Consider the following 25,727-nt stretch of genomic DNA (forward strand, 5'->3'; position numbering starts at 1 on the left):
GGCGCAAAAGATGTTTTTACTGACTCCTCAACAGATGCTTCAACTCGGACATTCTGTTCCGCCGAGCGGAAATAACATCAGACAAACGGCGAAAAATGATTTAGACTCGCGAATGCGGGCCGTGCTGGAGGAACGTACTCACTCCCCTTATGAAAAAATTAAAAAGTATGAGGCTCTGCTGCAGCGCTATTTAAGCCTGATCAAACAGGGGGAACTCGAATCACGCGTGTCACCCCCGCAAGAGACTCGCGTCGCTAAGCAACCTGAGGAGGAGGGGGTGGAGGAGGAGGAGGAGGAGCTGGATGAGACTGTCACAGAGGTCCTGAAGAATATCCCCTCCAGAGAGCGTAGAAACTCTGAATATATTATGAGGAAATTGTCGATGGGTGATACGCGCTGGAGTCCGTCGGGGGAATTTATTTACAAGGGGAAAGTCGTGAGGGGGTCTCACGCCATAGATCTTATGAAACATCTCGGATCCTCGTTCAAGAAATCAAGCCCCCCTACAGGCTGGGTGAAGTTCCTCAATATTTTACAGGAGCGGAACATTCCGGTGGCGCAAGCCCGCGAGCAGTTTCAGAAGCTTAAAAAAGGACGGAGCAGCTCGCCGGATGAAACCCTTCTTTTAACCGATTCGCCGGCCAGGAAGAAACTTAAGAAAAAAAAGACTTCCAACGCTGGGAAGGTTTCTCACCATAAAAGGAGGGTGTCGAATTAAAAACTGACTGGCTATTATGATCAAGATTTTTTAAAATACATCGCAGTCAGACACGCTTTTGTATATTGTTACTAATAAAACACCGACTGAAACTCATCTCCGGCCTTCATCACTTTTATTTGGCATATGGTTTAAAAACAACTTTCAACACTTCTCTACTTAATAACAACGATGCAAAAAACGAAAAACATTAAAGGTATGATCAGGGGTGAGTTTTCTACACATCCGGAACATTTTTCACAAAAAAACACGCATAAAAAAATCAAAGGTCAAAGGTCAACGCTTCTTTCTACGCTTAATAATGGGGGTTTAAAGTGTGCAAACGCGATAAAACTTTAAAGGTATGATTGGGAGAGCGTTTTAAGACGGGGGTTATATTTTCACATGGAAAAACATAAAATAATAGGAACGCCGGTTAACACAAGCCGTGACAATATTTAAACTCATGCAAAGGCCCTGCTAGATGGTTACAGGAGGTATTGCAGCTTTTCTTAAGGCAATAAGGATATCTTTTCACAAAATCAGAAACCAAGTCATCGTTCGCGATTGTATTTTCGGTGTATAAAGACACCACGTCCTGGTACGACTTCCCAGTGGCTCTGTTATACAGATAATACACGCAGTGTTGTTCACATACGTCCCATAACTCGTGCTGAAGCTGTTTGTTGTGATACAGAATGTTTTTAACATCTGGGAGATTCTCCAGATATCGCAGGATGCTTTTAGGGTAGTATTCAAAGTCCGAGCTGAGGCCGAACGAGTCAAAAAATGTGGCTCGACCATTTTTTTTTCAACGGTGAGCGCTAACCAGTGTTCCCCCGGTAAATGTCTAGGGTGGGTGTTTACAATGAAATATACGGGAGGGTCCGGCTTGATCCGGAATAACTCATCAGACGCGAAAACACCGGCGAACAGGTCTCCTATTAAGCCCCTCATAACAGCGTCCAATTCCAGGGTGTTCACCAGTAAAAATCCACAAGGACCTGTCGCTTGGAATTAATCTCCAGGAGAGAATCGTAACACGCGTACACTATCAGCGTGGTGGTATGCGGAGTCGCGACTCTGAATCTCGTCTCAAGTCGCAGGGTCCCTGTGGAGACGGGGCTCAGAGCGCCACTGTCCTCCTCCGGGTTTAAATTGAAGACGTACAGCGCATAGCCGTGTGCAAAATCCTCCTGGTCTATACAGAGAGGCAGGTCCTTGAGGTGTCGCCCGGTTGCCGTGTAGAGATTGTAAAACTCCCTGACAGAGAGTCCGTTGTTAAATTCAGGCTGGAAAGCTTTAGCCAGCAGCTGTCTCCCGTTCGGACTGAGTGCGAGGTACTCCAGGTCATAGTGTGCAAATTCAAACGGGGACAGATCTTTTCTCCCGCTGAATGCGTTGTGATTCACCATACCCAGAACCACATATTTGGGCATGGTTCCTAAAAACAGGTTCTCCTGGTTGCATATCCTGGAATGGCTGGGGATCACGTAAGTCTTAACGTTGATTCGTGATAACGGGTACACGGCGTTCCCTTTCATGAGAGCTGAGGAGTGACCCAATCTCACTGTAGGGGATACGGTGACTTTCTTAACGAATAGGGACGCGCCCAGAATTTTCAGCTTGAAAGTGGAGGCCGCCAGCCCCATCAGGCAGAAAGCATCGCTGGCTCGAATTAATTTAACTCTTAGATCAACATTGTTCAGAAGAAGCCTCTCGCAGAAAAATATGTCCGTGTGCAGCGGGCCCTGAACTTGAAATTCACGCGATTCGTAGCTAAAGTGCGCTCTGCTCACGAGGCCTTTATTCGGGCCCTTGTCATCCACAGTGGTCGAATTGTGCTGACCCAGGGTGTCTTTGTAAAACAAACCGCCCGTGAACTGCGATTTCAATGAAGCAGGCGAAAAGTTCAGCAGCGTCTCAATCATCGCCCTGTACGGGTGCGTCGCGCTGGACTGGGAAATCAGCCGGTCACCCAGAGTCATGTCGACTTGCGAGAAAATCGTATTGAGAGGGTAATTTATTACACACACGCGGGCGTCATTAGCCAGGTCAGTCCCGTCGGCGTTTGTAATTTTCAATCGCAGATAAAGCAGCGTATTATTGAGGTCTAAATACCTCTCCCGTGTCCGTCAGGGCTGATAACGGGCTGACCTCAACGTATTGGCTTTGCTCGATGGACAGCTGGGTCCCGGGGACGGCGAATAAATCCAATTCGCTCATGGTGCATTCGGGGGAATTATTTCGCAAAAGAGACATGGTTTAAGAGAAAATATCCCCGGACAACCTCCTCTTCTTATGCTTCCTTCGAACTGTTCTGCTTTTTCCGGGGGTCTTTCGCTTTTTAACCATTTTGATCCGTTTCCCCGGGGGGCGTTTCTGGGGTCTTCTTGAGAGCACCATGATTCCGGACCCCCGCTGCTGCTCGGGTTCCTGACTCCATCCGGCCCTCTCAACAACGCGGCTCACTACATCGGAAGCGATGCTTCGAGCTGCGTTTTTCAGGTGAGGTTTGGCGATCATGTATCCTTGTTTAATCAGCGGCAACACAAATTTGAACAGTTTCGAAAATATGTTCCCGAGCCCGCTGTTGTGTGGGCCGCTGAAGAGGAGGTACTGCTGGCCCACCACCACCAGAGGGCACCCTGCCTGGAGTGCGGGCTCCAGGCACCAGAGGGCGCTGCCGCCTCACAGGAGCAGCCGGGGTGACAGCTGACACTCATCACCTATGACAGCTGTCACCACTCATCTGATCAGCATCGGTATATCAGCAAGACGTCATCTCCACCTCTTTGCTGAGATATCGTTCTACCTGGAAGGTAACGTACCTCAGCTGACTGTTTGACAGTATTCTTTTGTGACTTTGTGCATTGTATTGTGGACTACTTTTCCAACGAGAGGTGGAGGTAGCTTTCCTGCCGTACGGATTCCTGGGTGCAAACGCGCCCTCATTTAATTGCTTTTTGTTCCTCGCCAGCAGTACCAGGTCCGACACGCAGAGGCAGTGGCCACCTGGGAGTTCGGGACTTGGCGGCTCCAGTATTCCCGGGGTCTGGTGGCGGAGGAAATCGTGTGGTTCCGGTTCTGCTTTGGACAGGCGTCTCCTATCTTCGAGCCTGCCCACACGACACCTTTGTGAATTGACTCTTGTCTATTGTTGTAATCTGTTGTATTTGTTGTGCACATTCACAACAGTAAAGTGTTGTTATTTGACCTACTCCATTGTCCGTTCATTTGCGCCCCCTGTTGTGGGTCCGTGTACCTACACTTTCCCAACACCCACGCTCGTACATAACAGGAGCGCCGTGGAAGCCATGAAGGCCGTTCCCTACGTGACTTTCATAGTAAGGCACAAATCTATAAATGTCGGCTTTGTGCGCTGCCCCGGCCGTTTTTTTATCCCGCCGGTTTAAAATGTAATGTCACAACCACTTTACCTTATCTGAAATTCACCGGTCGATCTTGATCGCTTTTGATTTCGATACGTATCGTCTCAATATGTCTTTTGGAGACCGGGATGTAATAAGCGGGGTTGAATTTCTTTGTAATTATTTCCCCGAAACGACCTCCAATTTCGAACGCTCGGAGGAGAGGAGCAAAAGCGTCACCCACCGCCTGAGGCTGTACAACGTCTGTATAACAGAACAGGTGATACATGCCCGCTTCTATATCGGGGTAGCGGGGAGAGCTCGTGACCCCGGGTCCGCATCTCAGCCATTGATTAGGCTGTATCCCCAGCATGTACGCCGTCGGGGCTTCAAAATATACCTGGCAGGTACCGTCTCCTTCCCACAGAAACTTTTTCTGGATATCGTCATATTTTAAAGTCAGCTTCGGATCTATAGTCTTCAAACGAGGGTTTATCCGCGCTGCAATAACCTCAAAGTTATCGTAATATCCCGTGTCAAAAAATTGCGAGTGAACGGCGAGTTTGTTCTTGGGCGGTAAGCCCGTAATTTTCTTCACCTGAAACGTACAGCAAGGATTTTCCGGGAGATTTAACCAGGTGTGCGGATAAGAAATTTCCGTCAGCGCCACATCCCAGTCACCCTCTAGATCCAGGTGTCGAGCCAAGTCCACCTGGTAGCATGATATTGTGTTGTCCGGGAATACTTTTAGGCTGGCGTTTGAAGGCAGAGTCATATAAAATCCGTGTTTCAGATCCCGGTCCATTTCTCATATGTCGGTTGAAGATAGATGTTCTCATATTTATACGGCCATCAGCTGGTCCGCGGGAACCCAGGAGTTAAATTTCTCGGGCCAATTTTTCGATCTGACAAATACAAATTTCTTCCCCTTGGTAAAACGTTCACGAATAATTTCTTGAACCTGATACGGTCTGTCTTTTGCTATTTAACCTTCTGCAATTCTGGTTCATAGAATGAACCTTCAATGATCTCGCCGTCATAATCTTTCAATTTATAAACGGGTGGCGCACGTTGTATACACGTATATATGTATACATGTACACGTATACATGTACACGTATACATGTACACGTATACATATCGGACAGGCTGGATCGACCAGATCATTTCTAAACTGAACGCTGTGTTGATCCGGGACATCATGTCGAATGGCTCGGCACGCCGCACGCCCTCCGCAGCTGTGGGCCATCTTTAAAAAGGTTTTAACAGTCCATAATCCGCGTGACGCCGACAGAATCTTCACCGATATCCAACTGAATCTATCGAATGGTTTCCAACTGGGTGTCTCTAACAGTTTCTGAAAAAAATTTCATGGAGCAAAGCGGCAGCCTCTCAACAAGTTCTCAGACAAAAGAAATCCGACGGGAGGGGTGGACCAGTGCTCACTCAAAGCCTGCCCACAGCCGAATGACGCAACCGACAGGCGTGGAAAAACTCACGCATGCGCACGAAGGTTCAAGCTTGGCTGATGTAATCACACGTGATTCAAATCCATATAGTTTTTGAAAAAAATAAAAAGGTACGATACTTTTTGGACAGACCTCGTACGAGTGTTCGCACGCACCTCTGTAAGATCGACCTCCAGCCATGTACGAGTGATCTCACGCACCTTGGTAAGAAAAACTTCCAGCCATGTTCGCACGCATGCACCTCTGTAAGATCGACCTCCAGCCGTGTACGAGTGTTCACATGCACCTCGGTAAACTAGCTCCCCGCCCACCCCAAATCACATTTTGTGTTAAAATATTGGCAGCAAGCTGCTCCATGTTAACGTGTGTTTCTGATCTCAGTCAGTACAGTGTACGTGTGGTGGACTTCAGGTATTTCCGGTGTACCTGACATCCTTGCCTACAGTCATGGCGGCGATGACCTTCTTCACAGCCTCTTTTCTCTTCTCCTTCTTCTCATTGTTCAGTTCCGCCTTCAGTTCAAAGATCTCCCCTGGAAAAGTAATGGACACTGAGTGCTGGCACCAACATTTGAAGGAACAGCAGCAGGGTGGAATCAATAAATGAATAAGTAAAAGACATGCCTCCGCATGTACTGGAACAACAAATTTGAAGTGATGTTTCTGTGCACCAAATGCATTTGGGTTTGAGGTAAAAAGATGCAGTTTAAGAGGTCAGCTTTTATTTACAGTGAGTTGTGACGAACAGAATGGAGCTCTCTCTGGATCAGACCTTATTGGTCAGCGTGAGGACATCACGCAACACATACTACGCTCATAGTGACAAGACATTAAAACATTCCTCACCAACCCCATATACAACGATGGTGAATGGAATATGACCACAGGATGTTTGTGCCATCTCATATGAAGTGCTGCCTCAGAACCAGTCAATGCAGACCAGGGGGGCAACCCGACACAAAAGTCACAGTTCAGTGTGGACCTTTGGATCTGAGACAAAGTGAGTTCCACAGGCAGAAAAAAAACCTCAGCCTGTGAAGTTGCTGTCGTCGTTCTGTACACACAAGTGCTGAACCAAAAGGCCTGTAATGAAAACGTGTGATGTAGTTATATGTACCCACTGATAACAGCAGTTTATGGTAGAGCAATTTACTCCAACAATAACTGGAGTTCCTCCAAACCAACACCTCCCCCACTGCACTGTCCTTACAGGTGTCTCTGCTTATTTCTGTGCTACTGGATCACTGTGAAGAACTATTCATATGGCGTCAGATCAGTGACAAAAACCCACTCGCGTAAAAAAATGCATTCACACGTAGATATTACCTGCGCAAATTATCTCTGCGCGCGCGAGGACCAGCGCTCCTCCCGCCCACTTGAACTTGATTTCTGCTCATGCGAAGCTGATTTCTCCTCACGCGCAAAGAATTCCTGCTCGCTCTCTTGAAACTTATGGCACTATGGGGAGGGAACCAAGTCAGCACTGGCTCTGCTGTGATTGGCCGTCTCTGGAGAGCGAGGTTTGATTGACAGCCCTCCTCTGTGATGCGGAAGTCAGTCAGCGCCAACGGCGTTAAGCAATTATCACGTTGTTTCTACTTAAAACTTCACTCCAGTCATCATCTATCTCAGCGACAGATCTCTGAAGCTTCTGTGCAACAATCATTTCCACATAAATTCAGCATCATTTCATAACAAATTACAGAAAGACCTAAAAATCACCTCCTGACACTCGTCTGCAGACTGACTCTGTGCACCCAAACCCATCAAAGGGAATAATGTCATTATTAACCACCAGATAACAAATTAAAATCTCTAAAACTCACGTGCAAACCATGACGCCACCACCTCCCTGAAGGAGACAACGGTGTCTCCTTTAAAATAAATAAATAATCAAATCCAATCAAAACAGTTCCTGTACAAAATCCTGAAATAGGTGTATACATGAAAATACAAATACAAGTACATAAGGGGCTGATTGAATATTATTTACAAATAATAAAAGAAAATATAGGGCAACCGAACATTTACAAATCAAATTTGTCTATAAAAGAAACTACTTTGAAAACATTATTGGATTCAATCAATGATAGAGATTTATAATTAAGTTTAAACTCATTTTTCCAATGAGTAATGTTTGGTTTTGTCTTGAAAAAATAACAACATTTGTGTATGTAATGTGAAAATTTGCGTGTGTGGGTGATTATTTGCGTGTACGCAGTTAATATCTACGCGTGAAAGCATTTTTTACACGTGTGGGGTTCTGTCAATGATCTGACGCCATATACTCATTCATTCATTTTCTATACTCAATTCATGGATGAGAACAGTCTGGAAGGAAAAACACTGGTGGGCGACTGTGAGGGGGAGGGTGCGGAGGGGGGGTGGGGTCCAGAAGGTAAAAAGTTTAAAAAAAAAATTTTTCACTTTAAAGGAGCTCTTCTGGTGAATTTTAACAGATGAAAAGATGATTTATGTGGATAAAAAGGCACTCATTTATACTTTTGTTTAAAATCTTGACCACGAATGACAATTCATAATAAATGGTATCTAAATTTATTGTGACCTGACATTCCAAATCAGTGTTTGTCAAAAATGAATCCAGTCAGGATAGTCAGTCCGATGTACACGTAAGTCCTGGTCAAATCCACTCAAGACCACACCACAAATTATGTTTTTTTTTTTGTTCTCCAATTAAAAACCAGGCATGTTGATTTTCACTCAGTCTATTGTAAAATCCAAGTTGACACCATCTGCAGTACTGAAAAGAAAAAAAAAAAATCATGCACAGACAGTTCGAGCTACTTTATGTGGTATTTAACTCTTATTCAGTAATTTATGTGAATCCCGGTGAAACAGGGCCCCACCCATTTCCCTTGTTGATTTCAACCATTTTCTATAGTTCATTTTTTTCTTAATAAGTACTAACTTACCTCAGGAGCAGATATTCGAGCCGACATCAGGGCTGCAGGTTGTCAGCGGCATTACCTTCTCCAGCCACATCCATGCAAACTTTTCTTTGTAATCTTTATCGATTTCTCAGACACACTTGCAATCTTTGTCTTTTATCCTTTCCAGTGCAATTTCTCTCACAAAAAACTGTCCAAACCTTCAAACTTTTTTCGCTTGCCACCATTATGCATCCCATAATAGGCAGTTCTGGCACACGGAATCTCGCACGGGAGGTGTTTTTTTAGAAATAAAGTTTTTATCGCTTAGGGTGCCCCTGCCCTGTCACAAACCACCCAGCCTTTGTTTCGTTAATTCACATTATTTACATTTATGGACAGAAGCCTTTTGTGCTGCCCAGAGTAACAGGATTTGAAATGATCTCGACAGGAGACAGAATGAATCCCAAAAGTTGAGAAACCACCTATCACCGGGTGATTCTCCTCCGTGCCACTTGCTCCAATCAAGGATCTTGAGGGGTAGAGGCTATCCCGGCAGTCACTGGGTGAGAGGTCAGGAACACCCTGGACAGGACGTCGGTCTATCACAGGGACATATACAGCCAGACATCTACTCACGCCTATGTTCAATTTAGAGCCACCAGTTCACTGAACCTGCATGTCTTTAGAAGTGGGAGAAACACAAGGAGAACATGCAAACTCAGAACACAGAAATACCCCAGACGGGAAGCGACCTTCTCTCTGTGAGACACAGTGCTCACCACTGACACCGTGTCGTCCACTTGCTCTCATGTTACAGTGACATCTACTCCGAACTCAAACACTTCAAGAAACACAGTGTCATCATCGGCACACAGGTGGTTCTTTTGTTTTTAAAGGATGACTAAATTAAGACCTGAACTAGAGCGCTGCACTTGGAGATCACAAACCTCCGCCAACAGCAGTTTCCAATTCCACAAATTTTTACGTTGGAAAAAATATTTCAAGGTCAAAGACCTGTTAGAAGTGGCTTTTCGTAAGTTAAATTAGATGTGATCAAATGTCAGGAGGATGTATTTAGTTCATGCACTTGAACTGAAGTTTTTTGTGGTATTGTCAGATTTTAATTTTTTGAGTTTCTGAATTCTCTTTCAGATCATTTTCACAGAACATTGGTTATCTCTGCTGTGCACAATTTGTCGTTGCATTTTGGCACTTGGTTTCCGACTGATAACTGATTAACATCCATAAAATTGGAACCTCCATCCAGTTTTGGTGGTGTAGGTAAATCCATAACAGGAAAATGAGAGTTACTGAGGCACTTCTGATTGAGATATAATGAAAAATGTACACCAAATGGGCTTTTGAATATTAAATTCAAATGTCCACAAAATCCATAATGTGGTTCAGATCCGGATCAAACTTTGTCAGGTGATAGTGTGTGCAGGTCTGTACCACACGTCCAAATACGTATGATCGATTGGGGCACATTTGTTTAAGATATAATGTAAAACATACATTAAACGGAGTTTTGTCACCTTACCACACCAAAACTCCATTTCACATATTGTAAAGATGCTCCTATCTCCTTTTCAATCCCAATCATGTTTATATACGGGGTCTGTTAGAAAAGTATCCGACCTTATTATTTTTTTTAAAAAAACCATTGTTATATGGCTGGGGGGGCCTGGCTGCTGGTTTGTTTGTCTTTTGGTTTCCTCCCAGGTGGCGTGCATTTGGGACTGAGTGGCTGTGTTGCTGAGGCTGTCAGGACCTCACCCTGATCACCTGCGACTCGTCAGGACTCACAGCTGTGGTGCATCTGGATGGAGTGGAACATGTTGGATTTAAGACTGGAGTGCACAGTGTGTATTTGCCAGAGACTCGACCTTGTGACCAGACGGGTGAGATCGTCGTCTTGGGAGCCATCTCATCAACAGCGGATGCTGAGAACATCCAGGTTTGATGCACAGTCTGTGAAAGAGGAGGGGGTGAGGTCTCACGCTCGTCAGCACACTTCCTGAGGTACGTTAGATTTTGTGACTAACACTTATACAGTCAGTAAATGTGGTGTCCCTCACACCTTATTGTATTGAGCTGTTTGTTAGTCATGTATCAGCTTCCACTGCGGTGGAGTTTTGTGAACTGGATGTTCCATGCTTGCAGGTTGGGAAGCTGATCAGTAATCAAGCCAGGAAGTGTTTGCTGTTTGTACACCTTTAAGTGTTCTGTGTGTAGAGTGTGGACTCACATAATGGTTCCTTCTTTCACAGACTCGGTTGTTGCGGCCACCTGGGGGGTGTCGGCGGGGTCCTTGGGTCCGAAACAGCTTCTGGCTCCGGACCGTTAGCGCTGCTGGGAGCGCGCCACGCCAGGCCGCACCTTTTTGTTATTATCACTGTTATGTATTAAATTCAGTTAGCCTTTGAACCGTGCTCTGCTTATTTCATACTGGGTCCTTCAAACGCTGGTCGGTTCTCCGAGCTGCGTCCGACACATAACAACCATATGGATTTGAATCACGTGTGATTGCGTCAGCCAAGCTTGAACCCTCGTTCGCATGCGTGAGTTTTTTCATGCCTGTCGGTTGTTTCATTCGCCTGTGAGCAGGCTTTGAGTGAGGTGTGGTCCACCCCTCTCGTCTATTTTTTATTGCAAATAAATGTCTGAACGATTTGGATCTTTGCTGCATCAATTTTTTTCCAGAAACTGTAAGAGACCTCCAGGTGGACACCGTTCGAAAAATTAATATGGCTTTCAGGGACGATTTTATGGGGATTAAACAGATTAAGGAGTGTTACTGCCCCTTTAAGGACGGCCCACAACTGCTGAGAGCGCAGCGCGCTCCCAGCGCCGATGGACAGGCTGACACCCCGTACAAACAACCAGATCATTTCCAACGTGAAAGCTTTGTTGATCCGGGACCTCGTCTGACTTTCACAAAAAGGCAGAAGATGTGGACATCAGCACTTTTTCCGGCACATTCCACCGTTACAGGAGTTTTTTTCAAAGAAAAAGAAGCAGAGGGACGCGCCACGGAGCCGTTCGTTACGCGGGACAAAACCACCTCGGTGTTGGTCTCACAGGACAGCTTAAAGGTGGATTTCAGACGGATTCCGGTTGCTTTCCAGTCATGTGAATATCCGATTGTGATTGTGCATGAGCTGAACATGCCAGAACATGTCGTGTGAGGCTTCATCACGGCGTTGCCTTGATCCAGTATGTCCTCTGACTAGCACAGGAATTGTGAAAAGACGTGGACATCAGCACTTTTTCCGGCACATTAAGATAGACGTGTGGAGGAGTTCGGCACATCATGGTGCAGCCGCTCGGCGCAAAGAAACGCCGTGATGAAGCCTCACAGGACATGTTGGGGCTTGTCCAGCTCAAGCTCAATTTCTCGGATATTCACACGACAGAAAAGCAACCGGAATCCGTCTGAAAGCCGTCCTGAGAGACCAACACCGAGGTGGTTTTGTGCCACGTCAAGAACAGCACGGTGGCGCGTCCCTTGGCTTCTTTTTCCATAAAAAAACTCCTGTAAAGGTGGAATGTGCCGGATAAAGTGCTGATGTCCCCGTCTTTTCACAATTCCTGTGCTAGTCAGAGGACATACCGGATCAAGACAGTGTCCAGTTTAGAAATGAACGGCACATTTCACTATTACAGGAGTTTTTGTCATGGAAAGAGGAACAAAGGCGGAGGAATTCCGGCCGAAAAGCAACACCATGATGAAGCCTCACAGGACATGTTCTGGCATGTCCAGCTCATGCACAATCACAATCGGATATTCACATGACTGGAAAGCAACCGGAATCCGTCTGAAATCCACCTTTAAGCTGTCCTGTGAGACCAACACCGAGGTGGTTTTGTCCCGCGTAACGAACGGCTCCGTGGCGCGTCCCTCTGCTTCTTTTTCCATGAAAAAAAAACTCCTGTAACGGTGGAATGTGCCAGAAAAAGTGCTGATGTCCACATCTTCTGCCTTTTTGTGAAAGTCAGACGAGGTCCCAGATCAACAAAGCTTTCACGTTGGAAATGATCTGGTTGTTTGTGCGGGATGTCAGCCTGTCAATGGGGGCTGGGAGCACGCTGCGCTCTCAGCAGTTGTGGGCCGTCCTTAAAGGGGCAGTAACACTCCTTAATCTGTTTAATCCCCATAAAATCGTCCCTGAAAGCCATATTAATTTTTCGAACGGTGGCCACCTGGAGGTCTCTTACAGTTTCTGGAAAAAAACTGATGCAGCAAAGCTCCAAATCGTTCAGACATTTATTTGCAATAAAAAAAATAGACGAGAGGGGTAGACCACACCTCACTCAAAGCCTGCTCACAGGCGAATGAAGCAACCGACAGGCATGAAAAAACTCACGCATGCGCACGAGGGTTCAAGCTTGGCTGACGCAATCACACGTGATTAAAATCCATATGGTTTTGAAAAAAATAATAAGGTCGGATACTTTTCTAACAGACCTCGTATCATATGTGTGTGTGTGTATGTATGTATGTGTGTGTGTATATATATATATATATATATATATATATATATATATATATATATATATACACACACACACACACACACACACACACACACACACACACACACACACACACACACATATTCTATTTCTACCTCATTTCTTATGTCTTGTACTGTTACAAGTATTATTATTATTGCTTATCCTTGCACACGCTGTTTGATGAACATTTTCCTCTACTTACACCCATCTTGTGTGTTTTTTAAGAGCTGATGTAACATGTGAATTTCTCCTCTGTGAGATCAATAAAGTTTATCTTTATCTTTTCAATGTTAAATTTAAATGTCAAAAAAAAAAAATACCTGTATTCAGGATAAGATCCAGATCCAACTTTGTCAGGTGACAGTGAGTGCAACTCTGTACCACACGTTCAAATATGAGAGTGATTGGGGCATGTTTGATTAAGATATAATGCAAAATATACATTAAACTGGGTTTTCAATGTTAAATTTAAATGGTCAAAAAACCTGTATTCTGGATCAGATCCGGATCAAACTTTGTCAGATGATAAATGATACCATCCAACACAACACTCTCATATATGAAAGAAATTTGATCTTTTTTTGGACAGAATTATGATTTTTTTTTTTTAATTTCTGGTGTTAAAGGATAGAAATTTCTTCAAATTTCCCAAATTTTCCTGACTTTGACATTTGACCTATGATCTAGAAAACTGAATCAGTTCTTGCCTCTCGGGATATGAATCCTCTGTAAAAATTTCATTAACAATATATGAAGAATTGTGGGTTACAGGATGCTCAGAAACAGACAAACAAATACACAAACAAACGGGTGAAAATCTAACCTCTGCCCAACTTCATTCGCGGAGGAAACGATACAGAATATTTCTCTGATTTAAACAATTGATTAAAATGCAGACATACTGAATAAGTAATAAAATTAACTTTCTGAATGTGAAATATCATAATCTGGATCAGACGGATTAATCAAGAAATGATCGACATCAACAAAGAAAAAACTAAAAAAACTGTCAAGTTTCTCATATGGGTAGATGATTCAAAGAACCAAAGGCTTCAGAAAAGTCTTCAAGAAACCAAAAAATAATGAAACAAAAATCTGTATGGTCACTTTCTTCAACAAAAAAATAAAGTTGCTCACCTTTTTTGTTTGTTGTGAAATATTTGGAGTCTGTCATGATGCTGTCTGTATAAAAGACACAATAAAAGAATTAAGATCACAAACAACATCAACACTAATATCTTTACAGACAGAAAGATTTTATGGGCTGTAATCTGACTGTTTATAATGTACTAATGACAAACAGCATCAACGCTAACATCTTTACAGACTGACAAACATTTTATGTGCTGTAATCTGACTGTTTATAATGTACTAATGACAAACAGCATCAATACTAACATCTTTACAGACTGACACAAACATTTCATGTGCTGTATTCTGACTGTTTATACTGTACTAATGACAAATAGCATCAACACTAACATCTTTACAGGCAGACACAAACATTTTATGTGCTGTAATCTGACTGTTTACAATGTACTAATGACAAACAGCATCAACACTAACATCAAAAAAATTGATTGATTGATCTTTACAGACTGACACAAAGATTGTATGTGCTGTAATCTGACTGTTTATAATGTACTAATGACAAACAACATCAATCAATCAATCAATTTTATTTATATAGAGCCAAATCACAACAAACAGTTGCCCCAAGGCGCTTTATATTGTAAGGCAAGGCCATACAATAATTACGTAAAAACCCCAACGGTCAAAACGACCCCCTGTGAGCAAGCACTTGGCGACAGTGGGAAGGAAAAACTCCCTTTTAACAGGAAGAAACCTCCAGCAGAACCAGGCTCAGGGAGGGGCAGTCTTCTGCTGGGACTGGTTGGGGCTGAGGGAGAGAACCAGGAAAAAGACATGCTGTGGAGGGAAGCAGAGATCAATCACTAATGATTAAATGCAGAGTGGTGCATACAGAGCAAAAGGAGAAAGAAACACTCAGTGCATCATGGGAACCCCCCAGCAGTCTAAGTCTATAGCAGCATAACTAAGGGATGGTTCAGGGTCACCTGATCCAGCCCTAACTATAAGCTTTAGCAAAAAGGAATGTTTTAAGCCTAATCTTAAAAGTAGAGAGGGTGTCTGTCTCCCTGATCTGAATTGGGCGCTGGTTCCACAGGAGAGGAGCCTGAAAGCTGAAGGCTCTGCCTCCCATTCTACTCTTACAAACCCTAGGAACTACAAGTAAGCCTGCAGTCTGAGAGCGAAGCGCTCTATTGGGGTGATATGGTACTATGAGGTCCCTAAGATAAGATGGGACCTGATTATTCAAAACCTTATAAGTAAGAAGAAGAATTTTAAATTCTATTCTAGAATTAACAGGAAGACAATGAAGAGAGGTCAATATGGGTGAGATATGCTCTCTCCTTCTAGTCCCTGTTAGCACTCTAGCTGCAGCATTTTGAATTAACCTTGTGGAACTCCAAAATTAACCTTAGTCTGTGAAGAAGATTCCCCATTTACATGAACAAATTGTAATCTATTAGATAAATATGATTCAAACCACCGCAGTACTCTAGCTGCAGCATTTTGAATTAACTGAAGGCTTTTCAAGGAACTTTTAGGACAACCTGATAATAATGAATTACAATAGTCCAGCCTAGAGGAAATAAATGCATGAATTAGTTTTTCAGCATCACTCTGAGACAAGACCTTTCTGATTTTAGAGATATTGCGTAAATGCAAAAAAGCAGTCCTACATATTTGTTTAATATGCGCATTGAATGACATATCCTGATCAAAAATGACTCCAAGATTTCTCACAGTATTAGTAGAGGTCAGGGTAATGCCATCCACAGTAAGGATCTGGTCAGACACCATGTTTCTAAGATTTGTGGGGCCAAGTACAATAACTTCAGTTTTATCTGAGTTTAAAAGCAGGAAATTAGAGGTCATCCATGTCTTTATGTCTGTAAGACAATCCTGCAGTTTAGCTAATTGGTGTGTGTCCTCTGGCTTCATGGATAGATAAAGCTGGGTATCATCTGCGTAACAATGAAAATTTAAGCAATACCGTCTAATAATACTACCTAAGGGAAGCATGTATAAAGTGAATAAAATTGGTCCTAGCACAGAACCTTGTGGAACTCCATAATTAACCTTAGTCTGTGAAGAAGATTCCCCATTTACATGAACAAATTGTAATCTAAGATAAATATGATTCAAACCACCGCAGCGCAGTGCCTTTAATACCTATGGCATGCTCTAATCTCTGTAATAAAATTTTATGGTCAACAGTATCAAAAGCAGCACTGAGGTCTAACAGAACAAGCACAGAGATGAGTCCACTGTCTGAGGCCATAAGAAGATCATTTGTAACCTTCACTAATGCTGTTTCTGTACTATGATGAATTCTAAAACCTGACTGAAACTCTTCAAATAGACCATTCCTCTGCAGATGATCAGTTAGCTGTTTTACAACTACCCTTTCAAGAATTTTTGAGAGAAAAGGAAGGTTGGAGATTGGCCTATAATTAGCTAAGATAGCTGGGTCAAGTGATGGCTTTTTAAGTAATGGTTTAATTACTGCCACCTTAAAAGCCTGTGGTACATAGCCAACTAATAAAGATAGATTGATCATATTTAAGATCGAAGCATTAAATAATGGTAGGGCTTCCTTGAGCAGCCTGGTAGGAATGGGGTCTAATAGACATGTTGATGGTTTGGATGAAGTAACTAATGAAAATAACTCAGACAGAACAATCTGAGAGAAAGAGTCTAACCAAATACCGGCATCACTGAAAGCAGCCAAAGATAACAATACGTCTTTGGGATGGTTATGAGTAATTTTTTCTCTAATAGTTAAAATTTTATTAGCAAAGAAAGTCATGAAGTCATTACTAGTTAAAGTTAAAGGAATACTCGGCTCAATAGAGCTCTGACTCTTTCTCAGCCTGGCTACAGTGCTGAAAAGAAACCTGGGGTTGTTCTTATTTTCTTCAATTAGTGATGAGTAGTAAGATGTCCTAGCTTTACGGAGGGCTTTTTTATAGAGCAACAGACTCTTTTTCCAGGCTAAGTGAAGATCTTCTAAATTAGTGAGACACCATTTCCTCTCCAACTTACGGGTTATCTGCTTTAAGCTGCGAGTTTGTGAGTTATACCACAGAGTCAGGCACTTATGATTTAAAGCTCTCTTTTTCAGAGGAGCTACAGCATCCAAAGTTGTCTTCAATGAGGATGTAAAACTATTGACGAGGAGCTCTTGCTTGCCTCTACTGGTGGTTGGCTCTCACTGCGGTATTGTATCACTTCATGTTCCGGAGCATAGTGGTGTTTTGAAGTATCTGTTAGCTGATTAATCTGCGCAGTTAGATTGATCTAGTTAACTAGATAACGATTTGTTTCACAGTGTAATCTTCACGTGCCTTAACTAAAGCACTCCCTCTGCTGAATCACCTCTAAATTATTTACACATTATTCACTTTGTGTGTTTTTAGGAATCCGTTAGCTTAGTGCAGCTACTAGCTCTTAGCCGGTTTAGCATGGCGGCTTCTCCTGTCTCTCCTGCACTTTTCTGCTCTGGGTGTGAAATGTTTAGTTATTCCTCGGCCTCCTTTAGCAGTAATGGTACTTGTAATAAGTCTAGCTTATTCGTAGCTTTGGAGGCCAGGCTGGGCGAATTGGAGACTCGCCTCCGCAACGTGGAAAATTCTACAGCTAGCCAGGCCCCTGTAGTCGGTGCGGACCAAGGTAGCTTAGCCGCCGTTAGTTTCCCTCTGGCAGATCCCGAGCAGCCGGGAAAGCAGGCCGACTGTGAGGAGGAAGCGTAGTTCTAAACAGAAGCCCCGTGTACACCGCCAACTCGTCCACATTTCTAGCCGTTTTTCCCCACTCAACGACACACCCGCCGAGGATCAAACTCTGGTTATTGGCGACTTTGTTTTGAGAAATGTGAAGTTAGCGACACCAGCAACCATAGTCAATTGTCTTCCGGGGGCCAGAGCAGGCGACACTGAAGGAAATTTGAAACTGCTGGCTAAGGCTAAGCGTAAATTTGGTAAGATTGTAATTCACGTCGGCAGTAATGACACCCGGTTACCCCAATCGGAGGTCACTAAAATTAACATTGAATCGGTGTGTAACTTTGCAAAAACAATGTCGGACTCTGTAGTTTTCTCTGGGCCCCTCCCCAATCGGACCGGGAGTGACATGTTTAGCCACATGTTCTCCTTGAATTGCTGGCTGTCTGAGTGGTGTCCAAAAAATGAGGTGGGCTTCATAGATAATAACAGATAACAGATGCTGAGAATGACAGCCTCAACACTGCATTTAATCTATTGTTAGACTCGATTGGCTTTGCTGAGATACTCTATCTCACTTACAGAGTTTAGGTAGCTACTCTGCACTGTGTTGGTATATGGCATTAGGGAACATAAAGAAGGAAGCATATCCTTAAACCTAGTTACAGCGCTTTCTGAAAGACTTCTAGTGTAATGAAACTTATTCCCCACTGCTGGGTAGTCCATCAGAGTAAATGTAAATGTTATTAAGAAATGATCAGACAGAAGGGAGTTTTCAGGGAATACTGTTAAGTCTTCAATTTCCATACCATAAGTCAGAACAAGATCTAAGATATGATTAAAGTGGTGGGTGGACTCATTTACATTTTGAGCAAAGCCAATTGAGTCTAATAATAGATGAAATGCAGTGTTGAGGCTGTCATTCTCAGCAGCTGTGTGGATGTTAAAATCGCCCACTATAATTATCTTATCTGAGCTAAGCACTAACTCAGACAAAAGTTCTGAAAATTCACAGAGAAACTCACAGTAACAACCAGGAGGACGATAGATAACAACAAATAAAACTGGTTTTTGGGACTTCCAATTTGGATGGACAAGACTAAGAGTCAAGCTTTCAAATGAATTAAAGCTCTGTCTGGGTTTTTGATTAACTAATAAGCTGGAATGGAAGATTGCTGCTAATCCTCCGCCTCGACCCGTGCTACGAGCGTTCTGGCAGTTAGTGTGACTCGGGGGTGTTGACTCATTTAAACTAACATATTCATCCTGCTGTAACCAGGTTTCTGTAAGGCAGAATAAATCAATATGTTGATCAATTATTATATCATTTACTAACAGGGACTTAGAAGAGAGAGACCTAATGTTTAATAGACCACATTTAACTGTTTTAGTCTGGGGTGCAGTTGAAGGCGCTATATTATTTTTTCTTTTTGAATTTTTATGCTTAAATAGATTTTTGCTGGTTATTGGTAGTCTGGGAGCAGGCACAGTCTCTACGTGGATGGGGTAATGAGGGGATGGCAGGGGGAGAGAAGCTGCAGAGAGGTGTGTAAGACTACAACTCTGCTTCCTGGTCCCAACCCTGGATAGTCACGGTTTGGAGGATTTAAGAAAATTGGCCAGATTTCTAGAAATGAGAGCTGCTCCATCCAAAGTGGGATGGATGCCGTCTCTCCTAACAAGACCAGGTTTTCCCCAGAAGCTTTGCCAATTATCTATGAAGCCCACCTCATTTTTTGGACACCACTCAGACAGCAAGCAATTCAAGGAGAACATGCAGCTAAACATGTCACTCCCGGTCTGATTGGGGAGGGGCCCAGAGAAAACTACAGAGTCCGACATTGTTTTTGCAAAGTTACACACCGATTCAATGTTAATTTTAGTGACCTCCGATTGGCGTAACCGGGTGTCATTACTGCCGACGTGAATTACAATCTTACCAAATTTACGCTTAGCCTTAGCCAGCAGTTTCAAATTTCCTTCAATGTCACCTGCTCTGGCCCCCGGAAGACAATTGACTATGGTTGCTGGTGTCGCTAACTTCACATTTCTCAAAACAGAGTCGCCAATAACCAGAGTTTGATCCTCGGCGGGTGTGTCGTCGAGTGGGGAAAAAGGGTTAGAAATGTGAACGGGTTGGTGGTGTACACGGGGCTTCTGTTTAGGGCTACGCTTCCTCCTCACAGTCACCCAGTCGGCCTGCTTTCCCGGCTGCTCGGGATCTGCCAGAGGGAAACTAACTGGGGCCTGGCTAGCTGTAGAATTTTCCACGGTCCGGAGCCCAGTCTCCAATTCGCCCAGCCTGGCCTCCAAAGCTACGAATAAACTACACTTATTACAAGTACCATTACTGCTAAAGGAGGCCGAGGAATAACTAAACATTTCACACCCAGAGCAGAAAAGTGCAGGAGAGACAGGAGAAGCCGCCATGCTAAACCAACTAAGAGCTAGTAGCTGCGCTAAGCTAGCAGATTCCTAAAAACACACAATGTGAATAATGTGTAAATAATTTACAGGTGATTCAGCAGAGGGAGTGCTTTAGTTAAGGGACGTGAAGATTACACTGTGAAACAAATAGTTATCTAGTTAACTAGATCAATCTAACTGCGCAGATTAAACAGCTAACAGATACAGCAAAACACCACTGTGCTCTGGAACAGGAAGTGATACAATACCGCAGTGAGAGCCCACCACCAGACATCAACACTAACATCTTTACAGACTGATACAAACACTGTATGTGCTGTAATCTGACTATACTGTACTAATGACAAACAGCATCAACACTAACATCTTTACAGACTGATACAAACATTGTATGTGCTGTAATATGACTGTTTATAATGTACTAATGACAAACAGCATCAACACTAACATCTTTACAGACTGATACAAACATTGTATGTGCTGTAATCTGACTATACTGTACTAATGACAAACTGATTCAACACTAACATCTTTACAGACTGATACAAACATTGTATGTGCTGTAATCTGACTATTTATAATGTACTAATGACAAACAGCATCAACACTAACATCTTTACAGACTGATACAAACATTGTATGTGCTGTAATCTGACTGTTTATAATGTACTAATGACAAACAGCATCAACGCTAACATCTTTACAGGCAGACACAAACATTTTATGTGCTGTAATCTGACTGTTTACAATGTACTAATGACAAACAGCATCAACACTAACATCTTTACAGACTGACACAAACATTTTATGTGCTGTAATCTGACTGTTTATAATGTACTAATGACAAACAGCATCAACACTAACATCTTTGCAGACTGACACAAACATTTTATGTGCTGTAATCTGACTGTTTACAATGTACTAATGACAAACAACATCAACGCTAACATCTTTGCAGACTGACACAAACATTTTATGTGCTGTAATCTGACTGTTTACAATGTACTAATGACAAACAACATCAACGCTAACATCTTTACAGACTGACACAAACATTTTATGCGCTGTAATCTGACTGTTCATAATGTACTAATGACAAACAGCATCAACGCTAACATCTTTACAGACTGATACAAACATTTTATGTGCTGTAATCTGACTGTTTATACTGTACTAATGACAAACAACATCAACGCTAACATCTTTACAGACTGACACAAACATTTTATGTGCTGTAATCTGACTGTTTATACTGTACTAATGACAAACAGCATCAACACTAACATCTTTACAGACTGACACAAACATTGTATGTGCTGTAATCTGACTGTTTATACTGTACTAATGACAAGCAGCATCAACACTAACATCTTTACAGACTGACACAAACATTGTATGTGCTGTAATCTGACTGTTTATACTGTACTAATGACAAGCAGCATCAACACTAACATCTTTACAGACTGACACAAACATTGTATGTGCTGTAATCTGACTGTTTATAATGTACTAATGACAAGCAGCATCAACGCTAACATCTTTACAGACTGACACAAACATTTTATGTGCTGTAATCTGACTGTTTACAATGTACTAATGACAAACAACATCAACGCTAACATATTTACAGACTGACACAAACATTTTATGTGCTGTAATCTGACTGTTTACAATGTACTAATGACAAACAACATCAACGCTAACATCTTTACAGACTGACACAAACATTGTATGTGCTGTAATCTGACTGTTTATACTGTACTAATGACAAACAGCATCAACGCTAACATCTTTACAGACTGACACAAACATTGTATGTGCTGTAATCTGACTGTTTATACTGTACTAATGACAAACAGCATCAACACTAACATCTTTACAGACTGACACAAACATTGTATGTGCTGTAATCTGACTGTTTATACTGTACTAATGACAAACAGCATCAACGCTAACATCTTTACAGACTGACACAAACATTGTATGTGCTGTAATCTGACTGTTTATACTGTACTAATGACAAGCAGCATCAACGCTAACATCTTTACAGACTGATACAAACATTTTATGTGCTGTAATCTGACTGTTTATACTGTACTAATGACAAACAGCATCAACGCTAACATCTTTACAGACTGATACAAACATTTTATGTGCTGTAATCTGACTGTTTATACTGTACTAATGACAAACAGCATCAACGCTAACATCTTTACAGACTGATACAAACATTTTATGTGCTGTAATCTGACTGTTTATACTGTACTAATGACAAACAGCATCAACGCTAACATCTTTACAGACTGACACAAACATTGTATGTGCTGTAATCTGACTGTTTATACTGTACTAATGACAAACAGCATCAACGCTAACATCTTTACAGACTGACACAAACATTGTATGTGCTGTAATCTGACTGTTTATACTGTACTAATGACAAACAGCATCAACACTTTATGATCAGCGTTAGCTAGCGTTAGCTTCTGTTAGCTTGCCTGTAGCGTGCTAATGTTAGCTCGTGTAACTGCAGCCGGTGACTCTCGCAGTCATATGGAGCTCGGACCGACCACATTTCGGTTTCGCAAAGAACTGAATAAGGAAGAACCCACCTGGTGCCGCCTGTAAAGCTGAGAACAGTGGCGCTCAGTCTTTGAATCCTCTGTCTGATGGGGGAAGATGAGCAACGACTGTGACTGTGACGACACTTCACATAAACAAACACACTAGAGTGGACATCTTGCTCCATTCCACGATGATTTCGTTCGCCATCTTAGTCCAGTACTATGGTCGTTTGCGGATTGCCACACTTGCAGATTTAATACAAATCTGACTGTACGTATTTGAGTGTAGGAGGTTTAAAGAACTTTTTGAGCTGCAGTTGTCAAAGTGAAAAGGCCACTGGTCTTCTTGTTTTGCTGAGAAATGTTTTGTCCGTCATCCACAGTGGCGGTTTTTGGAACGGGCGACACGGTCAAAACCAATTTTGGAAACAAAAACAGAGGAGAAACCAGTCAGAGGATGACGGTCTGCAGCTGTGGTCTGTGTGAGGGCTGCAAAGCAAAGTCCACTTCGGATGCAGCAGAACCAGAACTCCAGCGAACGAAGCAGGCAGCTCGTTTCAGAAAAGGCATTTGAAAGCGGACAGACAGGGCGGAACAACGGGTTCGAATCTCACCAGGAGCTCTGTTCACATTTCTAACTGAAGTGACTTGAATCTGACCTTTTTGTGTGCCTGCAAGAGTGTGTGTTATCCAATTTTTACAATCAATTTCAAGCAGCCGGAAACTCTCTTTTTGTTGTCATGTAAATTATTACAAAATAATAATAATGATAATAATGAAATTTAAAATGAGTCTTAGCTTCAGAATTAACTGGTTTTATTTGAGAAAGAAAAAGAATCACATTTGATTTCGTTGGCATGGGAACGCCAGCAACATTTCAGTTTAGATTTTCTTTTGACCCACAGATGAAGAGCAAAAATTATGGACAAAAAAAGCATCTAATGACAGACATTTAGTGCGTAAGGGTGTGTGTATTCAAATTAACGATTCATGGATGTTTTGTATCAGAGTTATATTGTGGCCTGCAGTCTTTTGATGTCAATTCAAATTGCAATTTCAGGGGCACTTCTAAAATATATATAAAAAATATAACGTAATTCTAAAATACCCTCTGTCGAATGAGCATTGTGTTCTATACACCTAGCAATAGCAGGAAGCCATGTCACCATCCTTGCTTGTTAACGTCCACAAGATCATGCCATAAAATTAGAAACAGAATGTGACATATTAACGTCTTAAAATACCTGTTAAAATATGTCAAGGTTTGTCATCTTCGAACTTGTCCAAAGTCTGTGTCCCAAGAATATTCCCTGTGAATTTGGACTGTGGAAGTAATAGGACTTATGCTGTACTCGTACACAGACAGATGGATGGACAGATGGAGACATGGAAGGATGCCAGGTCTTCGCAATACCCGATGGCCGTACGTTGGCCTCAGGAAATAATAATAAAATAATAAGAAATAGCTTTTTGTGGTTTTTCTTTTTTGGGGGGTATTAATTCAGTGTACTAAGGCAAAGACGACGAAGAGGCGATCGTTTCCACAAACAGCGGGAGAAGAAGAAAACTAGAAGGGTGGAAATGAGAGTGGGGACTTTGAATGTTGGTAGTATGACTGGTAAAGGGAGAGAGCTGGCTGATATGATGGAGAGGAGAAAGGTAGACATATTGTGTGTGCAAGAGTCCAAATGAAAGGGAAGTAAGCAGGAGCATCGGCGGTGGGTACAAGTTGTTGAATCAGGGTGAGGACAGGAAGAGAAATGGTGTTGGGGTCATTTTAAAGGAAGAGTATGTTAAAAGTGTGTTGGAGGTTAAACGAGTGTCTGACAGGGTGATGAGTGTGAAGTTAGAAATTGAATGTTGTGTGGGCCGCCGAAGAGGAGGTACTGCTGGCCCACCACCAGATGGCGCCCTGCCATGCTGGCACCTTTTGCCCTGCAGAGGGCGCACAGACCAGTTGGATCCTCCAGGTGCACCGTTTTGGCTGTCAGCTGCCAGTCACTATTCATCACCACATCCATAAGAACCTGGGAGAGACACCATAACTCTGCCAAGTTATCAGCTTACCACGCAGGTAAACCAACTCAGTCGTTTTGTGCCGTTCGCACATTCATTGTTTCTGAAGTCTTTGCAGTTGTGACTTATACTTGCAGCTTGTAGCCGAGTTTGTGGAAGTTGGAGGAGTTGGCGTCTTCACTCCTCACTTCTGACTTACTAAGCATAACAATTGACACTGCACGTCCTCCAGTTTTTCTTCTGCACTCTGGGAGTATCTGGATTTATCAATCAATCGAATCAATTTTATTTATATAGCGCTAAATCACAACAAACAGTTGCCCCAAGGTGCCTTATATTGTAAGGCAAGGCCATACAATAATTATGGAAAAACCCCAACGGTCAAAACGACCCCCTGTGAGCAAGCACTTGGCAACAGTGGGAAGGAAAAACTCCCTTTTAACAGGAAGAAACCTCCAGCAGAACCAGGCTCAGGGAGGGGCAGTCTTCTGCTGGGACTGGTTGGGGCTGAGGGAGAGAACCAGGAAAAAGACATGCTGTGGAGGGGAGCAGAGATCAATCACTAATGATTAAATGCAGAGTGGTGCATACAGAGCAAAAAGAGAAAGAAACAGTGCATCATGGGAACCCCCCAGCAGTCTAAGTCTATAGCAGCATAACTAAGGGATGGTTCAGGGTCACCTGATCCAGCCCTAACTATAAGCTTTAGCAAAAAGGAACGTTTTAAGCCTAATCTTAAAAGTAGAGAGGGTGTCTGTCTCCCTGATCTGAATTGGGCGCTGGTTCCACAGGAGAGGAGCCTGAAAGCTGAAGGCTCTGCCTCCCATTCTACTCTTACAAACCCTAGGAACTACAAGTAAGCCTGCAGTCTGAGAGCGAAGCGCTCTATTGGGGTGATATGGTACTATGAGGTCCCTAAGATAAGATGGGACCTGATTATTCAAAACCTTATAAGTAAGAAGAA

At 42.8% G+C, this 25,727-nt stretch overlaps 1 protein-coding gene across 1 annotated transcript in view; it reads right to left on the reverse strand.

Moving 5' to 3' along the window:
* ap2b1 (adaptor related protein complex 2 subunit beta 1) overlaps nucleotides 1-22,891 on the reverse strand; it is a 267,540-nt gene extending 244,649 nt beyond the window's left edge. Inside the window, exons 1-3 of the mRNA XM_034177495.1 lie at nucleotides 22,796-22,891; nucleotides 14,083-14,127; nucleotides 5,964-6,069 (exon numbers count right to left, since the gene is read on the reverse strand). Of these exons, the coding sequence (XP_034033386.1) occupies nucleotides 5,964-6,069; nucleotides 14,083-14,119 (143 nt within the window). The 5' untranslated portion in view covers nucleotides 14,120-14,127; nucleotides 22,796-22,891. The remainder of the gene's footprint in view (nucleotides 1-5,963; nucleotides 6,070-14,082; nucleotides 14,128-22,795) is intronic.
* Nucleotides 22,892-25,727: the final 2,836 nt, after the last annotated feature.

This window comes from Thalassophryne amazonica, chromosome 9 (genome assembly GCF_902500255.1).
Source record: "Thalassophryne amazonica chromosome 9, fThaAma1.1, whole genome shotgun sequence".
Taxonomy (NCBI): Eukaryota; Metazoa; Chordata; class Actinopteri; order Batrachoidiformes; family Batrachoididae; genus Thalassophryne; species Thalassophryne amazonica.